The following is a 20,563-nucleotide window of genomic DNA, read 5'->3' on the forward strand; positions in this document are numbered from 1 at the left end:
AACGCAGTAGACTAAAGGTTGCATAATGCAAATCCTGGACCATCTGGTTACCTTTTGGCTGAGAAAATCGATGAGTATTGCTCTTCCCTTTATCAGTGAATACAGATGAAGTGCCCTAAAGCAAGGCATTAGCCTCCACCTGCAACAGTATAGCTGGTGCTTCCCAAAGCAAGGTGCAGAAAAGGGTTTGAATCTCAGATGTCTTTCTTTGCATAAAAGTTTCAAGTTAAATCTCATGTGTCTGGCAAGACAAATAGTTCATTCCCCAAACTAGTCCACACTGTTGAAATCACCATTTGTCAAGGTGTGTTGTCTGATACTGTCCGTGGTATAATAATAGTGCTCTGCCTCCCTACCGGCAGCACAGTTTCCATTTCCACACTGTGGTGTCTGCTCAGCCAAACACTGCAGGAGGACAGGGCAATGGACAGATTAAACATAATTACCTTTGTGATGCTTGTTAGGGATTGGGTTTGTGTGTGCATGTCCATGCTTTAGTGTGTATGTGTGCTTGTTTGTAACAACCACCGTCCATCAGTCACCATATTTGTTTTGTCACACCACACCTGTCCCCGTTACGCGCCATAATCTGGCTAAATAAATCACATTATGGTTCGACGGTGCAGCTGAGCGTTACACCAACACATCCCCGCTGAGGAAGCCAAGCCGGCGTAATAAGTTTCAATTAAACCCCCAAGATGATGCCTTTGGTTTTTGAAAGCCAACAGGGTGATTTTTCTTTATTAAACCTTAAATAACCTAATATGGGCAATTCTGTGTGGTGTGTGTGCATGTTTGTGTGTCAAGTGTTTTTATGCGTGTGTGTGTGTGTGTGTGTGTGTGTGTGTGAGCAGAGGGGGATGGGGAGGGGGATAGGGCCTGTCTGTGTAAAGACATGTTTGGGGACGATTTTCAGACTTTAAACTTGGTGAATCTGAAATCTGGATACACTTTGTGACAGTAATGTGAATGTGTGTGTGTAAGTGTGACAATTGCTTTCCTTCACATCTTCCTGCTGTTTTGTCTCTGTTCTGTACATAGTTGTTCCCTGAGACGGGGCCTCGCCAAGGTGGAACTAGGGTGACCATCCTGGGGGAGAACCTGGGTCTGCACTTCAGAGACATCCAGATGGGTGTCAGGCTGGGCAAGGTACCCTGTGTACCTATTGAGGAGGAGTATGTTAGCGCAGAGAGGTTAGTCAAGAAGCAGAGGATTCACTCACAATCATTTAAGCGTACACACACACACACACACACACACACACACACACACACACACACACACACAAACACACATATTTGTAGGGTATAAGTAGCAATGTCTCCACCATATGTGGTGGCTTCCAATAATAGCAGATATGGCACAGTTACAAGCCGTTTAGCCCTTTTTTAGCCATCTCAAGTTTTTGCAGCCCTCCTACTACCAACCTTTGTGTGTGTTTGTGTGTGTCCTAGTCTACCAAATATGAAAACGAATAGTCCTCACCTGTAGCGTAGCTCTGAAATGGTGTTTATGAGTGGTTGGTTTTTACCTACCTTGGTACCTTGTGGAAATCCTCCTCCATGCTGGGATCAAAGATGCAGCCTACCTCCAAAATGTACACCTAACTGGACTGGACTGATAATAACAACATCTGGTGTATTGGCAACCAGGTGTAAGAAAGTACCAGGGTTACTATTGCAGTGTACACACAAACACACACACACACACACACACACACACTTTACTAAAACACACTCCCACACGCACAGAAAGACATTTACAGATGAATGCATTGACACTCAAACACACACATGCACACATCCAGAGAAATTGTCTGTCTCACAAATAGTCACAGATCAGAGATTGCGCACACCAAAGGCAGCAGCAGCACGACGCACCGCTCTCATTCTGACCAATCAAACAATGTTTTTGTGGAGGTGCCCATGCCGCCTCATTCAGCAGCTGAAAAGATTGTGAGATTAGGTTTTTTGTGTGTCTGTAAGTTCTATCTGTTGGTTCCTCTCCATTACTCCCTACATATGCTCTTTCCTTTATTTTTCTCATCCTGACATTTACTCCTCTGCAGGGTCCTACACGGCTCAGGAATTGAGTTCACGGAGATCAAACAATCTCTCTGTAGTGCAGTTAGTTGGGAAATGACGCATGTTGAGATAGAGGGCATCTCTATTCAAATATTACGCTCACATCAGTTATTTTACACATGATTCCTGTCACCCATGCACCACTTCAAACATGTCTAGGACATATTCTTTTATATTTTGTCCATCCTCCCTAGTTCCTTGTATTCTTTCTGTCAAACCCTCCTGACACATGCACTGGACTTTTTACAAACCTTTTGATTTACACATACTGTGAATTTGAGGTATATTGAATAATTAAGCTTAAATTTGAAACAGAATTTGAAAATAATTCAGAGATTTTGTTGTACATGTTTAAATTGCGGTTGTTATTTTAGTACTGGAAAAACATCCTGACCCCATACGCCCTCCTTTTTCTCAATTAATCTCTTCAAACTTTCCATCCACAGAATAGTGTGTCTGCTGAACGATGCTACCGGCTACAGGGTCCAAGAAGCTCAGGTTGAGGTGTGCGTGAGAGACTGCGTCAACGACTACAGAGCCCTGTCGCCCAGGCCATTCACCTTTGTGGTAAGCACCGTACAAGGGGTCTATATGTTGTTCTATCGCTTAAAAAATAAAAAGACACTGCTTTGATGAAACGTCTCCAGTATCTAAGCAAAGGGTTCAAAGAATGGGTTTATGAAGAAAATAAAAAAAAAGAATATGGCTCTTCAGGGCCCATTTCTCTTGTTTAGTTTTAAAGTACTAAAGACTAATGTTTTTTTCTTTCTTTCTGTCTGAGTATTCGTGTATTCACCAACTGTCCGAAACGTTTTTTGTTTTACCGCCTGTCTCTTTAAACACCCCTACTGAAAAAGCCCAGTCTGCTCTGATTGGTCAGTGTTTCCAGTTGTTCTGCATCTGCACTCTTAGCCTCTTTGCACCGTCAATACAGCTGGGAAATGACTGTAACTGCACTGTAGCAGCACTTTCTACATACATATAGTATAGTTGCGACATCATAAGCATACAAAAGTCCTGGCGGCTCGTTTAAAGGCACATTTTCTGAATGCGAGCTGTGTGCATTTCTCTATGGACTGAGTGTTTTTATACTTTCACAGTATTTTTTTGCACCTCAATCTGCAATGTAATCCCCAAAAAATATGATTGCAATATAGGTCTGTTTAAATCACTTATTGTTATATTAAAGACTTGGGTCTCATTTATGCTTTTCTTCTAAATCTCTTTTGTGTACCATATGATGCGTTTGTACTTAATGTTTTCAAAAGCACAATTGTCCAAGGGGTGCATTGAAATTACAGATGAAAATAAAATGGCATAACTGAGTATGATGTCTGTAATACTGTTTATATTTGCTTGAGGAAAAACGTTTTTTTTTTTTCTCTTGTCCAGACTCCATACTTTACACGTATCCAGCCATCTCAGGGCCCTATTTCTGGGGGCACCCGAGTCACCATTGAAGGAAGCTACCTCAACGCAGGCAGCTACGTCTCTGTCAGCATAGGACCACAGCCCTGCTACTTCAAAAAGTAAGAAACACTTGTTTTTGTTTTGTTTTGTATTTCAAACTGAATTCAATTAGAATTATCCCTGTGGAGAAATTGGAACACCACCACAGGGGAGAATATAATTTAGATGAAAAAGTACTTCAGTACTTAAATTCATAATTATGACTAAAGTTACTGCAGAAATTACATAAAATAGATACAAAATATGTGCATACAGAAACCTGCTACGTTTAAAGATTTTTGTGTGTGTGTGTATGTTGCGCAAATCATTCAGATATTACATGCACATGTATGCATGTAATCAGTGTGTCAAGTTATGTATGGTGTGTGTGTGTGTGTGGGGGGGGGGGGGGGGGGGGGGGGGGGGGGGGAGTTATCATGAAGCTTTGCGTTGAAGTGGGTGTGAATGCTAGTTGCTTGCAGTCACACAGCATCTCTTTGTCTGCCATCATGCAAGCTTTCCTTAATCTAGTGCATGAAAAAATTCAGTATCACCAAAATTGCCTGCCTGTCAAATGCATGGATTAGCCTCTCATAGTTAATCTCTATTGGAGCAACTGCATGCTAGCTTTGATGTCAGAGCACTCATTCCTGTGCTGCAGCCTCCTCACAGTAATCCAGCAGATTCCACTTTGCCACGACCGTTGGCTCAACTCAACTCTGTCTTTATCCGTCACACCCTTACTGTGTGACTGTGTTTGTGGCATCTTGTGAAGGTTGCTCGGGCATGTGTTCTTTGTGAATGGGGTTGCTATGGTTACAGGCTGAGACACAAGATTCTCGTTCACTCTCTCTCACACTCTCTTCCTAACTGTGTGACTGGCATATAGAGTCACAATAGAACGTGCAACACAACATTAAAGTGTTAACATACATGCACACACACACACACACACACACACACACACACACACACATGCATACACACACACACACAAACTTACATTGCTCCTCTGAAGTCATGGCCCAGAAAAAGCAGCCACCACTCAACTGTGCTAAATACATATTAGATACTACTAGGCACTGCAATTGAAAATGTTATTTTGCCTATAGGGCATGCACGCATCAACAAACACACACACACACACACACAAACACACACACACACACACACACACACACACAGACACACTTTCTCTTTCCATCCCTCTCCCAGTGTTTATGACTGGTGTCATTGATCCTTGTCAGTGCACCAATCCTAGCAGGCATAACTTCATTAAACATGACTTCACATGAATTGTTTCTCCATCCTTTTCTTCCTCCCTACACTAAACACATCACATTTCTTTTTATACAAAATAAATGAAGTACTGTAGTGGTAATGTTACACCAGTCATAATAAAGTGGTATTGTTATTTCACATTTTTTGCAAATGTGGACACATACTACAAAAATTTCTTGACATTTTCATTATTTGTGAAACAATTTTATTTATTTTACAATTTTACTTTTAATTTTTAGTTTAGTTTTTAGTCTAACACTGTCTTATGTACATGCCTCATTTGTATATTTAGATTAGATATTAACAAACGGCAACACCACCTCCTTATGTGGATTTTCTGGATCTCAGCCAGGTTTAAATGCAATTCTACACATTCTAAAAGAAAACATTCCACTCAGGAGGTTGAAAGCGTTGAGATGTGATCACAATGCAAGCAGAACCGAGATAAAGGGAACACTTAAAGTGTCAATATTATGCTCATTTTCAGGTTCATAACTGCATTTTGAGGTTGTACCAGAATAGGTTTACATGGTTTTAAAAAAACTCCATATTTTTATTGTACTGCATACATAATAATATTGCTGCAGATTCAGTTTTTCACCCTGTGTGTTTTGGTCTCTGTTTTAGCATCAGAGTGAGCCATCTCATATCTCACAGTACAACGCAGGATTAGCTGGGAGACTTCTTATAAACGAGGGCGTACTTGTGGAATACCTGCAGAACAGGGACATGTAAAATGTTCTTTTGTAGATTATGCTATTGAGAACGAACTAGCGTGCTATCGCTAGCATGTGCTACGGTTAGCCACCTCATCTCTGCTAGTGACGTATTAAACCATGCAGATATTGAACATCTTACCCAGAGATCGAAGGCCGAGGACATTTGGAAACTTGTATCCCGCTCAAAACAGCATGGATAGTTTCCAATCTTGTATGCGTGTGGAAGCACCAGAGACATAACACCCCAAATCCCAGAAAAAGTGGGGTTTTTTTTCCATAATATGGGTACTTTAATAACGCCTTGTCTAACTGCATAGGGCCGTGGATCTGATGTCATTATCCAATATCTATAATCTAAATACAGATGACATGTTAATTACCAGGTGTAAATTGGGCCACAAACAGTAAAAAGGCACACATCACATACATTGTTGTTAATGGTTCACACTGCTGCATTTGAAAGCTCCAACTGTGACCACTGTGATCCAGCAGGCCAGGAGCGCGTGGTCATTTTGCAGGACTCTACTGTCTTGTTGGGCTGAAGTGGGGTTAGTGGGATAATCTAATGAAATTAGCATGGTACAATATGATTTTAAGAGAATGAGACTCAATGGCTTTTCAGGTTAGACATTTGTAATTACATGCACAATCAGCAAGTCATTAAATATGTCAATGCTTCAGCTTGGACCTCAGTATTTAGGGAAAGTTGTGGCATAAGAAAGTAATCATGGCCTCTTAGTATTATAATTTTTTTAAATTGATCAGACTGCGAGACAGCTTCTTTATTAACTCTTTATTATTATAATTCAGTTTTTAAAATTGATCGGATTCTGCAAGACAGCTTCTTTGTGGGAAATTGTAGGCCGCCTCCATCTGCTGTTCTTTCTCTTGATGTGTGAATTGTTTCTTACTCCAAACTCAATTCACTTCACTTTTATTCTCTCTGGTACACATTTGTATCCTGGATTTATTAGAAATTTCCTGTGAGACAGCAGAACCTCAATATCTTTCATTATCTGCCGACAACAGTTTCTTTGAAGTTAGCTTTACAGTGTGTCATTGGGCTTTGTGGAAATTTAGCATTTTGTCTATGCCGACACTGATTTTGACCGCTGTTGGTCCTACATCTACATCTCTTTCCTCCAACTTGTCTTCTGTCTGTCCATCCAGGAGGAATGCCCATGAGATAGTGTGCGTCACACCAGCTGGACTAGCAGCGGGCAGTGCATCAGTCTTGGTGGACATCGATGACGCTGAGCTACGAAACCCTGAGGTCAAGTTTAACTACACTGAAGACCCTACTGTCCTGAGGATTGAACCTGACTGGAGCATTGCAAGGTAAGATGTTGCGGTTTTTTTTGTGGTTCACAATGGCCATTTGTAGCCCAACCACGGCTTCCAGACAAACTGGCACTCATTCACTCATCTTTTTTTTGGCAACTTACCGTCTCAGCAAATTAAAGATTTTGGTTGAGAGAGGATATTGGACGAGTTATAGCAACAAATACTTGTCGATCCTCAAATGAATCCAAGTAGCTTAGGAGAGTTCCTGAAGGGAGCCCACTTCACTGAACCAAAAAGGAAGTTTTTGACTGAAATTTTTTGAATGAAGGATGGATATTATAAAAGGCTAGCTAGTGGCTTGAGGAAATCCAAGCTTGGACCTTGCAACATTATCAGGACAGATATAAGCGAGTGTTCTTGAAGCAGTCTGAGCAGAACTGAAAAATGCTTGATGAGAGCTCTGACAACGGGTAAATTGACGGTGCCTCCGGAGATTTTTCTTCTGGTTCAAGCTAAGCTTTTTGAGTGGGGGAAATCAGTGGTCGAGGCAGCTTGCTAGATCCAAAAAACGGGAGCTTGTCAGATTATACAGGCCATTGATTGTTTTAATGAGATTGGTGATTAAAGAGGCAGCTAACATTGATCAGCTGATTTTGTGAGACTGTGAGACTTGTGAGACTAGTGCATCTCTTAGTTTGATACTCAGATTTGCACAGCCTGACATGCAGTACTGTCTATCCCAGCTAAATAATTAAAGAACTTTCACCGCTCAGCATTGAACATGAGAGGAGTGTCACAGGGGAGGACACGCACTAGCAAAGACTTTCACATTAAAGTAAATTTACTGGAAGGGAGGGCAGACACATGCACATATCTTTTATGATAGAGACTTGAGTTACTTGTGTACCCTCTTACCACTAGGCTACATTTACATTGGCTACATTTTGGTTTAAAAACAAATGTTTTTTGCGACGTTTACACCTTGCATTCACACTGCTGTGGAGTTTCAAAGCCCCTAAACTGGAGAAATTTGAAAACACTTCCCTCAGCGGCTGCAAGCGGAGACCTTTGTTAACACCAACACTGACGCAATGGTTAGATTTTTTTGGTCATGATGTCTCGTGAGACAAATGCTGCCTTCCAGGAAACCTGTAACTTGTGTTTTCACAACGTTCTACCTGTGAAAGTGCCCTGGAACGGCAGTTAAACCCGTAACTTACTACTCGTGTACTTATACCAGATCGTTATACTCCCATTTACAGTTTTTGACGTCACACACAAAAACTACAATGGCAACCTCTGTACAGATGCCGGTTATTAACGGAGAGAAATAGAAATAAACATACAGAAATAGGCAACGCAAAGTAATTCCGCACATTGTAATCACAACAATGAACACACAAATGTGTACTGCCACAGGTTATTTTTAATGAATGAAGCCCAAAATATATCACTGACGGAAATTAGGTGTTCTACTGGAGCTTAAAACACTTGTGTATATGGGGATTGATTTTGTCTTAAAACTGCTTAAAAAACCAAAACGTAGTAATTTAAATGTATCCTCAGTGGCTTTTCTGAAGCTCCATTCGCCTTGGGTTCTGCTTGTCATTTGGAGGTTGGGTAATTTTAATATTGTGTTGTTTCATCAATGATTTCAATCCTTCCTCCCACCCTGGTTTTAATTACAATTCCAAATACCCACTGATTATTGGTAACTGTTGGCCTTACTTTAATTTAAGTCCTGTCTGGATTTTGGATCCTTAAGGTGAAATAGATCTCCTTTTAAGTTTATCTCTACGACCTGGATGCCAACTAGCGACAAAGCTCAGGATTTCCTGCAGAATGTCTGTCTTTTACAAACCACCTCCTGTGATATGGCAATGCCTAAATGTCTGCCCAAATGAATGAGTTCACAGTATTATTTTACCCACCTGTCTGGTCTAGCTAAGGCCTTTTCCAGTTAAAATATGTTAGAACACCTGCTGTACACTTTTCCTTTCTATATTCTCTCTGTTATTCCGTGTTTTTCATTCCCTTTGTCCTTAATTTTAATTCAAGATATTCAAACGGGCAGCTATCTTGCCCCGTTTCCTCTCATTTTTACCTCTGTCATTCATGTTCCTTTATCTTTTCCTTTCTGTGTTGCTCTCTTCCCTGTGGTGACTCATCAGTAGATGGTGGCAGATAGATGCAGAGCTTGTTAGAGAGGAGTGTTGATGAATGCTTCCTTGTTCCTTTTGCCCAGTAGGACTGGCCGAGAAGCAGCTGAGTCCCAATCACTGTACCGCACACCCACCGTGAGGTTTTTTTTGTGTGTGCGTGTGTGTTCATGTTCGGAGGGATGCTCAAATCTGGGGTTCTACTTCAGAAGCTCATTTAGGGGTGATGAACCCACATAAAAACCACACAAGCACACCACACATACATTACACGCACCCCACTGATTCCCAGAGTCTTTGATGTTTGGCCCTAGATCCCTTCTCCATATGGCTCAGAAAACCACAAAACAACTCACACACCGTACAAACAGCGTGTGCATGGCTTCCAGCTAGTGGAAGCTTTAATTCAACTTGTGTGTTTAAGCCAGTGCCCTCAGTCACAGTGTCACACATTGGCTCAGGTAAAAAGTATAACGAACCGTTAAGATGTAATATCATATTGGTTTATTTCTGCCTCATGTCTGCCTTGGTGCTTATAAATGCACACCTGCAGAGCATTAAATAATAGCAGGAGTGGGGAAAGGACAGTGAGTAGAGAAAAGAGCAAGGAGAAGAGATGGGGCCCTATTTTAACGATCTAAGCGCACAGCGTGAAACGCATAATGCAGCTGCGTTTAGGGCGTGTTGCATTTTACTAATATGCTGTTAACATAACTATGAAATGCTGTGCTTTTGACTTTGCACTAGGTTTTTGTAGGGGAATGCCGTGATCACTTTCTGCTACCGCAAGATAGCAATACGCTAATAATTCACCGGAACATACCTCCCTGCAAGACCAGCACGCCCATGGGCCTAAAGATGAGCACAGGTGCATTTGCTCTTTAAACGACATGGGCGCAGGATGGGAAATTAACAACTACCTCGGTCTTAAAATAGCAAAGACACTTGCGTCGGGCAGTACAACGCGTAGCACCGTGTGCAAGATAGGGCCCATGTAGTGCATTAATATTTTGCTTGGCTGATGATATTCCATTTAGGAAGAAGACAGAGCACTTCAAACAATAAATCAGTGCACATCTGGGACAGATGGTTAGAGAAGCAAATTTTGGACTTGAATATTCAAATCTTATCCCAAACTGGCTGGATAAATATAGCGAAATAGCATGGGGTGTGCCATTTCTTTGACAAGTACTGCCAAGGTGTCTTTAGGCAAGGGGCTATATAGCCCCTTGCCTAAAGACACCTTGGCAGTACCTTGGCAGTACTCTATTATACTCACTATTCTAGTGAAGATGCTTAATTGTATCCATTAGAAAACAGGTTGCACTGATAGTGGCCAGGTCTAAATATAGCTGTTCCCACAGCAAGCATGCAGCTCTCCCAATAAATTCAATAACACAAAAGTTGAAATTTACTTATCCAAAGTATTTATTTAATAGCATTAAGGTCACACCGGAAAGTAGCAAAGTTCGTCCCCACGTCCTTAGAAACTATAAATTTGGTAGGGATATTTGGTGAAAGTTGGAGAGCCAAGGGCTGACATGCTAGAAAACAGGGAACATACTAGTCAGTCCCAATAGTTCTCTTAGCTTCTTCTGTATTTCCTCTGTACTGGGCCGTTAACTGACTTGTATACATTGTCAATAAAAGAGTTTTTAGAGTGGGGGAGATGCTCTTCATGCTAACTAGCTTGCTCAACTAAAGTTTTTTGTTAAGTTCCTTAGCTTGGTTGCTAACAGGTTCAAAACATGTAGTTTTGCCATTTGTAGTCTGTTTTTTTATCTTCCTGTTATCCCTAAGCACTGTCAGGATGGCTTGCTGTTTTTCAACAGAGCAGATCTGTGTCAAAGTTTGCCAAAAATAAATTAATAACATTTGCATAAATTATTTTGCCCCCATGAGAGATTCATGATTCTATTTAAATGAACTGATTTTACCACTACTTTTTGCTGTTTAATGCTGGTGTGAGCCTAAAACGAATAGCCTTAAAGCCTTAAAGGGATAGGTTGTATCTTTTAAATAGGGGTTTTATGTCAGTGTATTACCTACAGTAGATTGCAGTCAGCACATCTCCTTTTTGGATAAACAGAGCAAAGTACCAACAGAGAAACTAAGCGATGTACTGCTGTAGTAGGGGCCACATAGCAAAAAAGAATCTTAGCCTCCTAAATAAAGTCACACCCAAAAAAAGATTACTTTACCTACGTATTTTAAGAATATTTTCAATGTTTTACCTTGCCCTTAGACAGCGCTGGATAAGTACCTCATCCAACTACACTTCACAATATCCAAACTATCCCTTTAAGTTTGTGTGTTTCTTTTATTTTTGTTCTTTCTGTTTGAATTAAGCAATGTCTAATTCTAAGCTAATCTTCCCTCTTTTGATGCCCTGTAATCACAACTGGTGTTTCCAATGTTACGGTCAACTTTGTCACGTCATAACCACGGCCCTGAGGAAACTTGCTACTATAGTTATGTCTAGGGCTTACAGAGCTTGGTTTTTCCCCTGCTGTTGACATTTAAAAAAAAAATATTAGAATATCATATTTGACGGTCAGTTAGAGCAGGATTGGACCCAAGAGAGGGTGAGAAAAGGAAAAGAGTAAAACGGAAAGTAATGACAGAGATAGCAAGAGAAAAAAAGGGGAGCCGACAGATAGAAATACTAACAACAGTTGTTGGATTTCTCCAGCCATCCCTGGGAGTTCATCTTGATTGTCTTGTTGTCTGTTCCCTGAAGCATGTACCTGAGCTAAAGAGACTCACTTAGACAAAGAGAGGAGCAACGGGGACAGAGGGACTCAGCACAAATATACATCAAGCTAAGGCAGAGGGGAGGAGGAGAAAGGAGACAGAGGACAGGCAGTATAAGAAGTGCAGTCTGCCTAGTCCTATGATGCATTTGAGGCAATGCTATAAACGTTATTAAAAATCAGTTCATTTGAATATGGCCTCAGCTCCATTGCTTCTTTGTCAGCTCCATTGGTCCTTTGTTAAGCAGACGCCTTCATCTTGCTTATAAAGAGCACAGTAATATAATGCTAGTATATGAGCAAACACGGTTTACAGTATTGAACATAATGGTATTAGAGCATTGCTTATATAACAATATGTAAATTAAGAATCCAGGAGTACCCTGATACTTCACAAAAATTAATTTGCATTCAAAGTAGAACGTAAAAAATAAAATAAAAACCCTTTTTGTTGTTCAGTTTAGATGAAGTTTAAATTAATACAATTTACACTTAACATTAATTAGACTGCTCAAAAGAACAGTCTTGGTTTGTACGTAATTAATTTCACCACATGGTAGCAGAGTTTCATGGCACTCAGCCATTTTGGACTGAAGTGTGTCGTTTCCACTTGCTCAATTTGGCTCTTGAAGATTACAGTACGGTAGTAGAAATGATAAGACTATAGTATTATGAGTGTCAATTTGAATAGTGTAAAATAGTGAAAAGTAGGAGCAGAGAAATATACCTCCTTCAGATTTCAAAATACCAAAGACTTGATATCCCCACTAACAGCTACAATCATATCTTACACATGATCCTGTTATCCAAAGAAATCTAGGTTTGAATGGGACCCCAGTCGCAATAGCTAGTAATGGGCAACCTACCAAAAGCAAAAGGAAAAAAAAACTCTAGTTGAAGAATAACCAGACTTGAATGCATTTGTCTCCCAACAATGCCAGAGGTGGTGCACTTTCATTATTTACTCCCTGTCCCTCCCTCTCATTACCATTGGCTGTTATTGGAAGTCTTCCTGGATTAGATTGAGCGATGAATGCGTAGCGTTAGCCGGCCAAACTCTCTGTTCAAGATATTAAGCTCTGTCTCTGCTTTGTATCACCGTATCACTTACTCTGCTGTTGGTGTCACTAGTCATTCTGAATAAATGTCAGATTAATGTCTACAACGAAAAGACATCTGTGTTTTTCAGAAATCAATGCTAACGCATGATAACCCACCAAAAGGAATGTGCCTGGTTATCCTTCTGCTGGAGAGGGTTGGAGAGAATACTCTCTGAGCTGCACTCAGAGCCAGGGATGAAGTCTTGTGCAATGCCTCAGTGAGTGGCATGATGCTATAACATAACTTTGTAATCATTGTGTCTACCTGTCTGGCCTTTTATAATGGCCTGAAGAACTAGAACTTTAGAATTAGGAGTGACTCAGACTACCAAGGGAAGTATACCTTCCTTGTCAGAGAGGTAGGACTCGGCATATGTAGCCCCATCTTAAGCTTGACTGGTTTAAAGACACACACTGTTGTCAGCTCCAGCCGTCACATTGTAATCCTACAATTTAGAAGCAGTGGGTCATTGGCGGAGTCACCATTCATCCACTTGCAGCTGCAAAAGGTAAACGTGGTTAAAATACACCCGATGTTTGTGTCAAATGGCAGAAAAGGGATGCTTTCTGTGGCTGATCTATTGCTTTCACGTGGAAGCAATACAGGCCGACTTGTCGGATTACTCAAAGCCACCCAAGTTACCCTGAATCCTAGAAGAACAGGGATAAAGAACAGGGAGAGCACTATACAAGGCCAGCTCCCGTAGATATGTTTTTGACTCTGCAAAGTGTACAGTTCTGCAAAGATGAGGATTGGTCAAGATAGTCCAACATATCTGTTTTTTAAATTCATAACGTTCAGCTCCACAATATTTAAAAACAGCTAAAAGAAAAACACAGTAGGAGACAAATGGCAGGTCAGTCTACAGAATAGAGACTTCTGTAGTTAAATATTCACGGCAACGGGCCATTCCCTACCAGCATTGTCCCAGGTCGAGAGCAAACACCAGAGATACCCAAGGCAAAAAAGGGAGTTAATCTTAAAAGCACTAGCCTTTAAGGGGTAGATAGTAGTTGAGGCGGCAGTCAGGCTGAATGAATTAGCAGAAAATTACCTGCATTACACTCCACATCCAGCCCGCAAGATGCCTACGGACCTACAGTATCTTAATTGTGAGTGTTGGTCATTGGTGTTTGAATTAAATACTAGGCCCAAAATGTCCATTCAATGCCCACTGTATTTTTTCAAAAATGGTTTAGGTTCCAATTTGCAGTTGGGGAGCTGCATATTGTTTATGACTTTCTCAAGATACAAGGTTTTGTATCGGCAGCAGTGCAAGAGACTACAGTTTATCCCCCTCCAAGCACTAAGAAACCTACAGAAAGGGATTATTGCAACCTATATTTCTCAGAGGGCACAGATAGTCAAGGCAACAGCAAACGTCTCAGCAGAAAACAGAGTAGGGTACTCAGAGGTTGCAACTGCCACTGTAAAACAAGGTAAACATCAAGAAGGTAAGCCATCCTTTATGAAAACCTCATAAATCCAATGTAAGTGTTGCAGTGAAAATGGAAGACTAACCCTGTTGTTATTATAATTGGCAAGAGTCCTTCTATCATGAAGATTGCTTTTATTTATTTTCCATGAACTTCATGATCTTTTCTCAGCACTAGTGATCTTGCATTTTGGGGGGGGGGGGGTCATTAAAAGAAACAACTCCACCAATCATGTTGAGTCAGACCAACTTGGGATACCACTGAAGGGTACTTCACTTCTTCTAATACTTTATTAGTTTTCGTGAACAATTAACAATGTGGAAGAAGAAAAACAAAATTAAAACCACAAGATTAAAACACAAACACTCAGAATTTACCAAAAAAAGACTCAAAGAAAATAACAAAAGGATAAGTTTGAGAAGGAGCAGGCAAAAGCATTCGGCTTATTAGGTCCTGCCCCTACTTCACAATATCATATTATTACAAAACAAATATATATGCAAATACAGCACACAATCTTTCTGGTCTTACAATAACTTACAACAACAAACAACAATACCTTTACATTACAATTACATTCCTATGTTTTGGTCTGTTCCTTTCTGTATTGGTCAAGTACTCTGTTTGATGTCATTGTTTAGTCCATTCCATAAGGACACTTGCATCACAAACTCCAAAAACGATTTGCCAATTTTACTGGTGGAATTCAGCGGTTGTTTCATATCTACAAGAATTTACTATAAAGGAGACATCTTCTATGAATTGCTCTGCAATGAACCGCATAGACATTGTTACACTAAGAGTGTGTGAGTCTGCCTTCACACACTACTCACCAACAAAAATGAAGCTCAGGGCATAAGCCAAGTTCTATCATCTATCAAATCAATGCAGCAATTATGCAGGCAGTTTGTGAAATGGTGACGTTATTTAATCTATTGATTCGTGTACGGGGAAGCCATTTTCTGTTTTTTAAATTTTTTTTTTGTGATGGAAAGCAAAAACTTGAAACTATTGTATAATTACAAATGTATCAATGGGAATCATTGATTGGTCGGGGTGGCGGATGGGTCAAACAACACAGGACTTTCACCCCGGAGACCGGGGGAACGCGTCCTGCGTCTGGCCCTTCCTTTCTGCGATCTTCTTGTCTATCATGTTGTTGTAACCGTCTCCTGTGTGTGCGGGTTCCTATCCCCGTTGTTCTTTCCCTAACCACAACCATCCAGTTGTTGTACCCTGTCCCGCGTGGGGTGGTCCATCCTGTTGTTCTTGCCGGCATGTGGCGTCTCATTTTCCCGTTGTTGCGCCTCCAGAGACTGCGGATCGTGTCCCAGCGGCCCCCAGAGCAAGCTGCTGCAGTCCAGTCTCATGGCAGTTTGTGAAATGGTCACGTCCCATCTCATGATGAACGCCACGAAATAAACGAGAAAATTGTTTCCCTGTTGATGAATCAATAGATCAAAATAACATGACGATTTCACAAACTGCCATGAGAACGGGTTGGATTAAGTTTGACCTCACTACAAAATTTGGAAAACCATTTGGTAGTACTTAAAGGTAACTTCTAGGAAACCGGGATGGCTGGTCATGTTGTTATGCTGGCTGAAAGTTTTGACTCAGCATGTTATTTGTTATTAATCATAATATTGTATGTTTCTTCCCTATAGCAGCTTAACGGCCTCTAATGTCAGTGTTGTAATCAGATGTTGCCACAGTGTTTTTTTTGGCAAAGTAGGAAAAGAAGGTTTTTCATCAGCTGTTCTTTAGGAACATTTGTCAAATCATTTGAACATGTCCATTTTGCAGGTACTTTGGACCCCTACCAATCATAAATACGTTTGAAACAGGGAGAGATTTGTTTTCCCTGAAGAAGGAACTGTTTACCTACTGGACATTTCTTCATCTTCTCTTACTGTCTTCTTAACCTCTCTGCAGTGGCGGGACTCTGCTTACAGTGAGTGGGACCAACCTTGCAACCATCCGAGAACCAAAGATCAGGGCCAAGTATGGGCAGGCGGAGTCCTTTCATGTGAGTGTTATAGTAAAGTGAATCACACACACACACAAATATAAATTCACCAACACACACCCTGGCAATATATACAGTATACCTGATTCATCTTTGCACACTAAATACAGTATGTACATTGACAGTTTTATTCAGACATACAGAAGAATATCTGCAGACAACTACTTCTACAGCGCCGCTGAAGGTGGCAGACAGTCTGTCTCTCTGTGTGTTGCTCACGTTGGCTCTCTCTGCAGCTCCAGATTCAGACATCTAACGCTACCTCAGGCCACATAGCTTTTCAAATGTCAGTGCACCACATGAGTGTTTGTGTCACAAAGAGAAAGAGACAACTTGAGAAAGTGTGTTTGTGTATTTGCGTGTGTGTGTGTGTGTGTTTGTGCGTGCGCAGGATGCTTTGGGGAATAAAGACAAAAAAAAATCCATGCAAAACCTGAAGACCCGTTTGAAAAGTTGAAGAGTTTCATCAATTCCATAGATTCCCAAAGCACTTTGGTGATTGTCTCTGTGAGTTGAAGCTCTTTAGTTGTCAAGGGGAAAAACTGAACTTCAAACAATACTGAGGCACTACAACCTGCAGATAAAGCTGTCGTTTATTGAGGCAAACAGCCTACACGACGCATCCCACACAGCCCTTTATCAAAGTGCTACTTTGCACTTAAAGGACCACGCTGATGTTTTTAAGTTTTCACCCATTTACTACAAATCATGAATACTGAAATGACGGCCATTTTTCCAAAGCATACTATAGTGTTTTTCTTTTTTTTCAATGCATTTTTCCACCCTTCTAGATAGCCTTTCTTATTCATTTCATTACTGCATGACAGCCAAGTTGCAGAGACTTGCTTTGGATAGGCAATCCATCACAATGAACATCATGTCTGCTTTATTTTGTCAGTGTCATTACTATTGTATTGCAATGCAATTGAATGCGTGGATTGATTTGAAATCACTGTGATGCGATCGGAGCAGGACGGGCCTCATAAGAACAGCTCTGCATTTGCCAGTTATGTTTGAAAATTGAACATGAAGGCAAACAATAAGAATCTCAATTAGTATTTACATATTCCTTAGTCTTGACATAGGTGTAGAAACAGTGATGTGTCTTGACACAGGTGGGTGTTAAAGGAGAATCCCGGTCGATTTCAACACGTAGCTCTGTTGTTTGTAGCAAGAAAAACAAAATCAATCGGTGCTGCCTACACCTTGTAATCCTCCTGCCTGGATTAGCACCCAACAGGCTTAAACAGGGCAAGTTGTAAACGTGTTTTTAGCCTCTAAACATGTTCAAAATGTCATTACAAGTGCCTAGACATGTGAAGTGATTCCTTCCGAGGGAACACAGTGAATCTAAATGCTGTATATGTGACGGAAAGGCATAAAGGTTGTGTTAATTCATCCCTCTGTTTATTTCCTGTTTGCCGGTGTAGTCAACACTAGTTGATTATTGAACACATATGATCCAATATTCCAAAATGTACTTTTTCCAAAAGAAAAACCGATTGGCCGTTATGTCCTTAGTAATGACTATATAGAAACAGGTTGTAAGCTGACACCACCAGTGAAGCCAATAGAGCTGCAGTCCAAGAGTTCAAGAGCTATTGCGCATGCGCATAGGTAACTAACCAACAGTGGGCTCTTGAACTTTCAACCTGCTGCAGCCGGCTGCTTTGCTCTCATGGCTCCAGGAGGTTTTTTTTGTGGAAAAAATACAATTTGGAATATTGGATTGTATGAGTTTGACAATCTCCACTAGTGTGGACGAAACCGGAAAACAGAATAAACAGAGGTATGGAGTAACACAACTTTCACGTGGAATGAAGTAAAATCTTTTAGTTTACAGATTTATATACATACCTACTGTAGTTGTGCTTAAATCAAAAGTATTTTAAAAGTTATTTATAAGATTATATTTTGTATGCAGAGATGCAAGGTGGCAATTTAAAATACATTTTTAGCAAATTGGCTTAAACCTGCATAAAAAGTCCTAAAATTTAAGCAAAGTTGGTCGTGACATCGGGTATTCATGTATTCTCCAAAGCAATAATGTCAAAAACTCTCATATACAAGCAAAAACACACAGCCCATTGACCATTATTAAGAGTTGATCATAAATTTGTAACCAATTTACCTTACCAATAGGAATAATAAGCCTCACAGTTTCACAGGACAGTGACTTACATAAAGGATGGGTTATTATACCCAGTTTAAATATAGATGGATCTATTTTAAAGCAGAATTATAGCTTGCAGGTTGTTCTGAATATTTCGAAAGAAGGACATGCTGCTTGTTTCATGAAAGACATTAAGTCACAGAACTGTAACTAGATTATAATGAGAAGTAGTGTGTTTAGTTTTGTGTCCACGTTCAGTGTATATGCTTTCATACAAAGACAATTTAAGGAATTGTCTTTTTCCCTACTCATGTAACATTCAGTCGTCAACCAAAAACATAAGCTAAACTCTTTCTTGTTTCCTCTCTCTCCCTTTCAGAACTGTACGGTGTATAATAACTCAGTCATGGTGTGCCTTGCTCCATCGGTGGCGGATTCAGAGCTGGGATTTTCTGAGACCGGGACAGGCCCGGATGAGATCGGGTTCTACATGGACAACGTGAATGCTCTGGTGGTGGTCAACGAGACGTTCAGCTACTACCCCGACCCTGTGTTTGAACCGTTGAGTCCATCTGGGATACTGGAGCTCAAGCCCACGTCGCCACTCATTCTCAAGGTCTGAAAGACTCAAGTGTTGCTTTCCTGTACATTTCATTTTTATTCCATCAATGCTCTGATGTGAGGTTTTTACCTTGCAAACAGTTTAGTTTAGTCAGTTTACTGAACGTTAAAAAAAGTAAAAACAGAAATCTAAAATAAATAAAAATACAAATAAAATACTTAAAAATACTTATAAAATTTAACTTATAACATTAAATAGAAAAGAAAAAGAAACGAGATATGCAACGTGTTGGCAACAAAAAAGCAACTCAAAGGATACTGTTCATGTTCATGTTCTTGTTTTACAGAACTGAAAGACGGCACTGTTCTTTTAGTGCAAACAGAGCTAAGATTGATTTAACTTAATGTTTTGCCTTTGATTTTTAACCATAAGCAACGAAGCAGCCAGGTTCGACTCCAACCTGTGGCCCTTTTCTGCATTTCATTCCCCACTCTCTCCCATTTCACTTCTTCAGCTGGCCTGTCATTAAATGCCTAAAATGCCCAAAAAGTAATGTTAAAACTTTGAAAAAGACTCTCAAACATATTGAACTGATCTTGTGTTAATAATGGCACTGCCTGTATAAACTACACTGACACGCTAACACACACTTGCATTTTTTGTTTTCACAAGAAAGAAAGAAAAAGTTCTCAATCGTGTTGACAAGGTCTCTCGAATGGGGTATGAATGAATGAATAAAGCGAAAAAAGAAAATGAATAATTGAAAGCTGAAAGCAAATGTCCACCAATTCCAAAGCCAGTTTCTTTCCTTCAGTGACTAACAGCAACTTCTTTGACTGGCGTCCTTCTCTGCACCCTTGAGCCCTCTTAAATAACAGCCTTATCAATTTGTGTCATTAATTTGGAGTGCTGGAAGGGCAGTGTGGAAGCACACAGGCCCACAGTCCAGGAGATTGGGATTATATTGGTTTTCATTTTCATTTACAGTGATTGGACATAGGTATATGAAATTAATTGGCAATTCCTGAATCATGTGTATATGTCATTTAGTTATCTAACCTGAAAGAGAGAAATTTTTATATATAAACATATATATGTATGTATATGTATATATATGTATTTATGTATGTATGTATGTATGTGTGTGTGTATACAGTATATGTTCTATTATAAATGCCAAATGCTATTACAAATGCCAAATTAACTGAAATAACTAGTAGAACAGTGTCTACAAAAACAATTTAGTAACTGCTGACACTACGTGGGCTGCACAATGTTTGAAACATATTTACTTCATCTTTCATGAGTCTTTTCACAATATGGGGACAATATAATATCCATTTCTTTTAGATCAATGTCACATTGATGTGTTGAATCCAGTGTTCAGTGCGTTTATCTTCTGCTACAATGTGCCTTGACTATCTCTTATGTTATCACAGAGAGTGTGTTACGCTGTTTATCTCCATGAAGAGATTGAAAGCAGCATAACCGTCGTAATTTATTTCTTAAATGATAATTTATTAGCAAAGAGCCTCTCTGTAATTGCCAAATCTCCTGCTTGGCTTGTTGGTGGAACTGCCTACCCATTGGAAG

General features: G+C 40.2%; 1 protein-coding gene across 2 annotated transcripts in view; it reads left to right on the forward strand.

Moving 5' to 3' along the window:
- plxna1a (plexin A1a) overlaps positions 1 to 20,563 on the forward strand; it is a 239,102-nt gene that overhangs the window by 181,386 nt on the left and 37,153 nt on the right. For both annotated transcript variants that reach the window (XM_034875903.1, XM_034875904.1), the window contains exons 13-18: positions 1,042 to 1,193; positions 2,531 to 2,651; positions 3,477 to 3,613; positions 6,704 to 6,871; positions 16,202 to 16,295; positions 18,788 to 19,024. In XM_034875903.1, the coding sequence (XP_034731794.1) occupies positions 1,042 to 1,193; positions 2,531 to 2,651; positions 3,477 to 3,613; positions 6,704 to 6,871; positions 16,202 to 16,295; positions 18,788 to 19,024 (909 nt within the window). The remainder of the gene's footprint in view (positions 1 to 1,041; positions 1,194 to 2,530; positions 2,652 to 3,476; positions 3,614 to 6,703; positions 6,872 to 16,201; positions 16,296 to 18,787; positions 19,025 to 20,563) is intronic.

The sequence above is a fragment of the Etheostoma cragini genome, chromosome 7 (genome assembly GCF_013103735.1).
Source record: "Etheostoma cragini isolate CJK2018 chromosome 7, CSU_Ecrag_1.0, whole genome shotgun sequence".
NCBI classification, from domain to species: Eukaryota; Metazoa; Chordata; class Actinopteri; order Perciformes; family Percidae; genus Etheostoma; species Etheostoma cragini.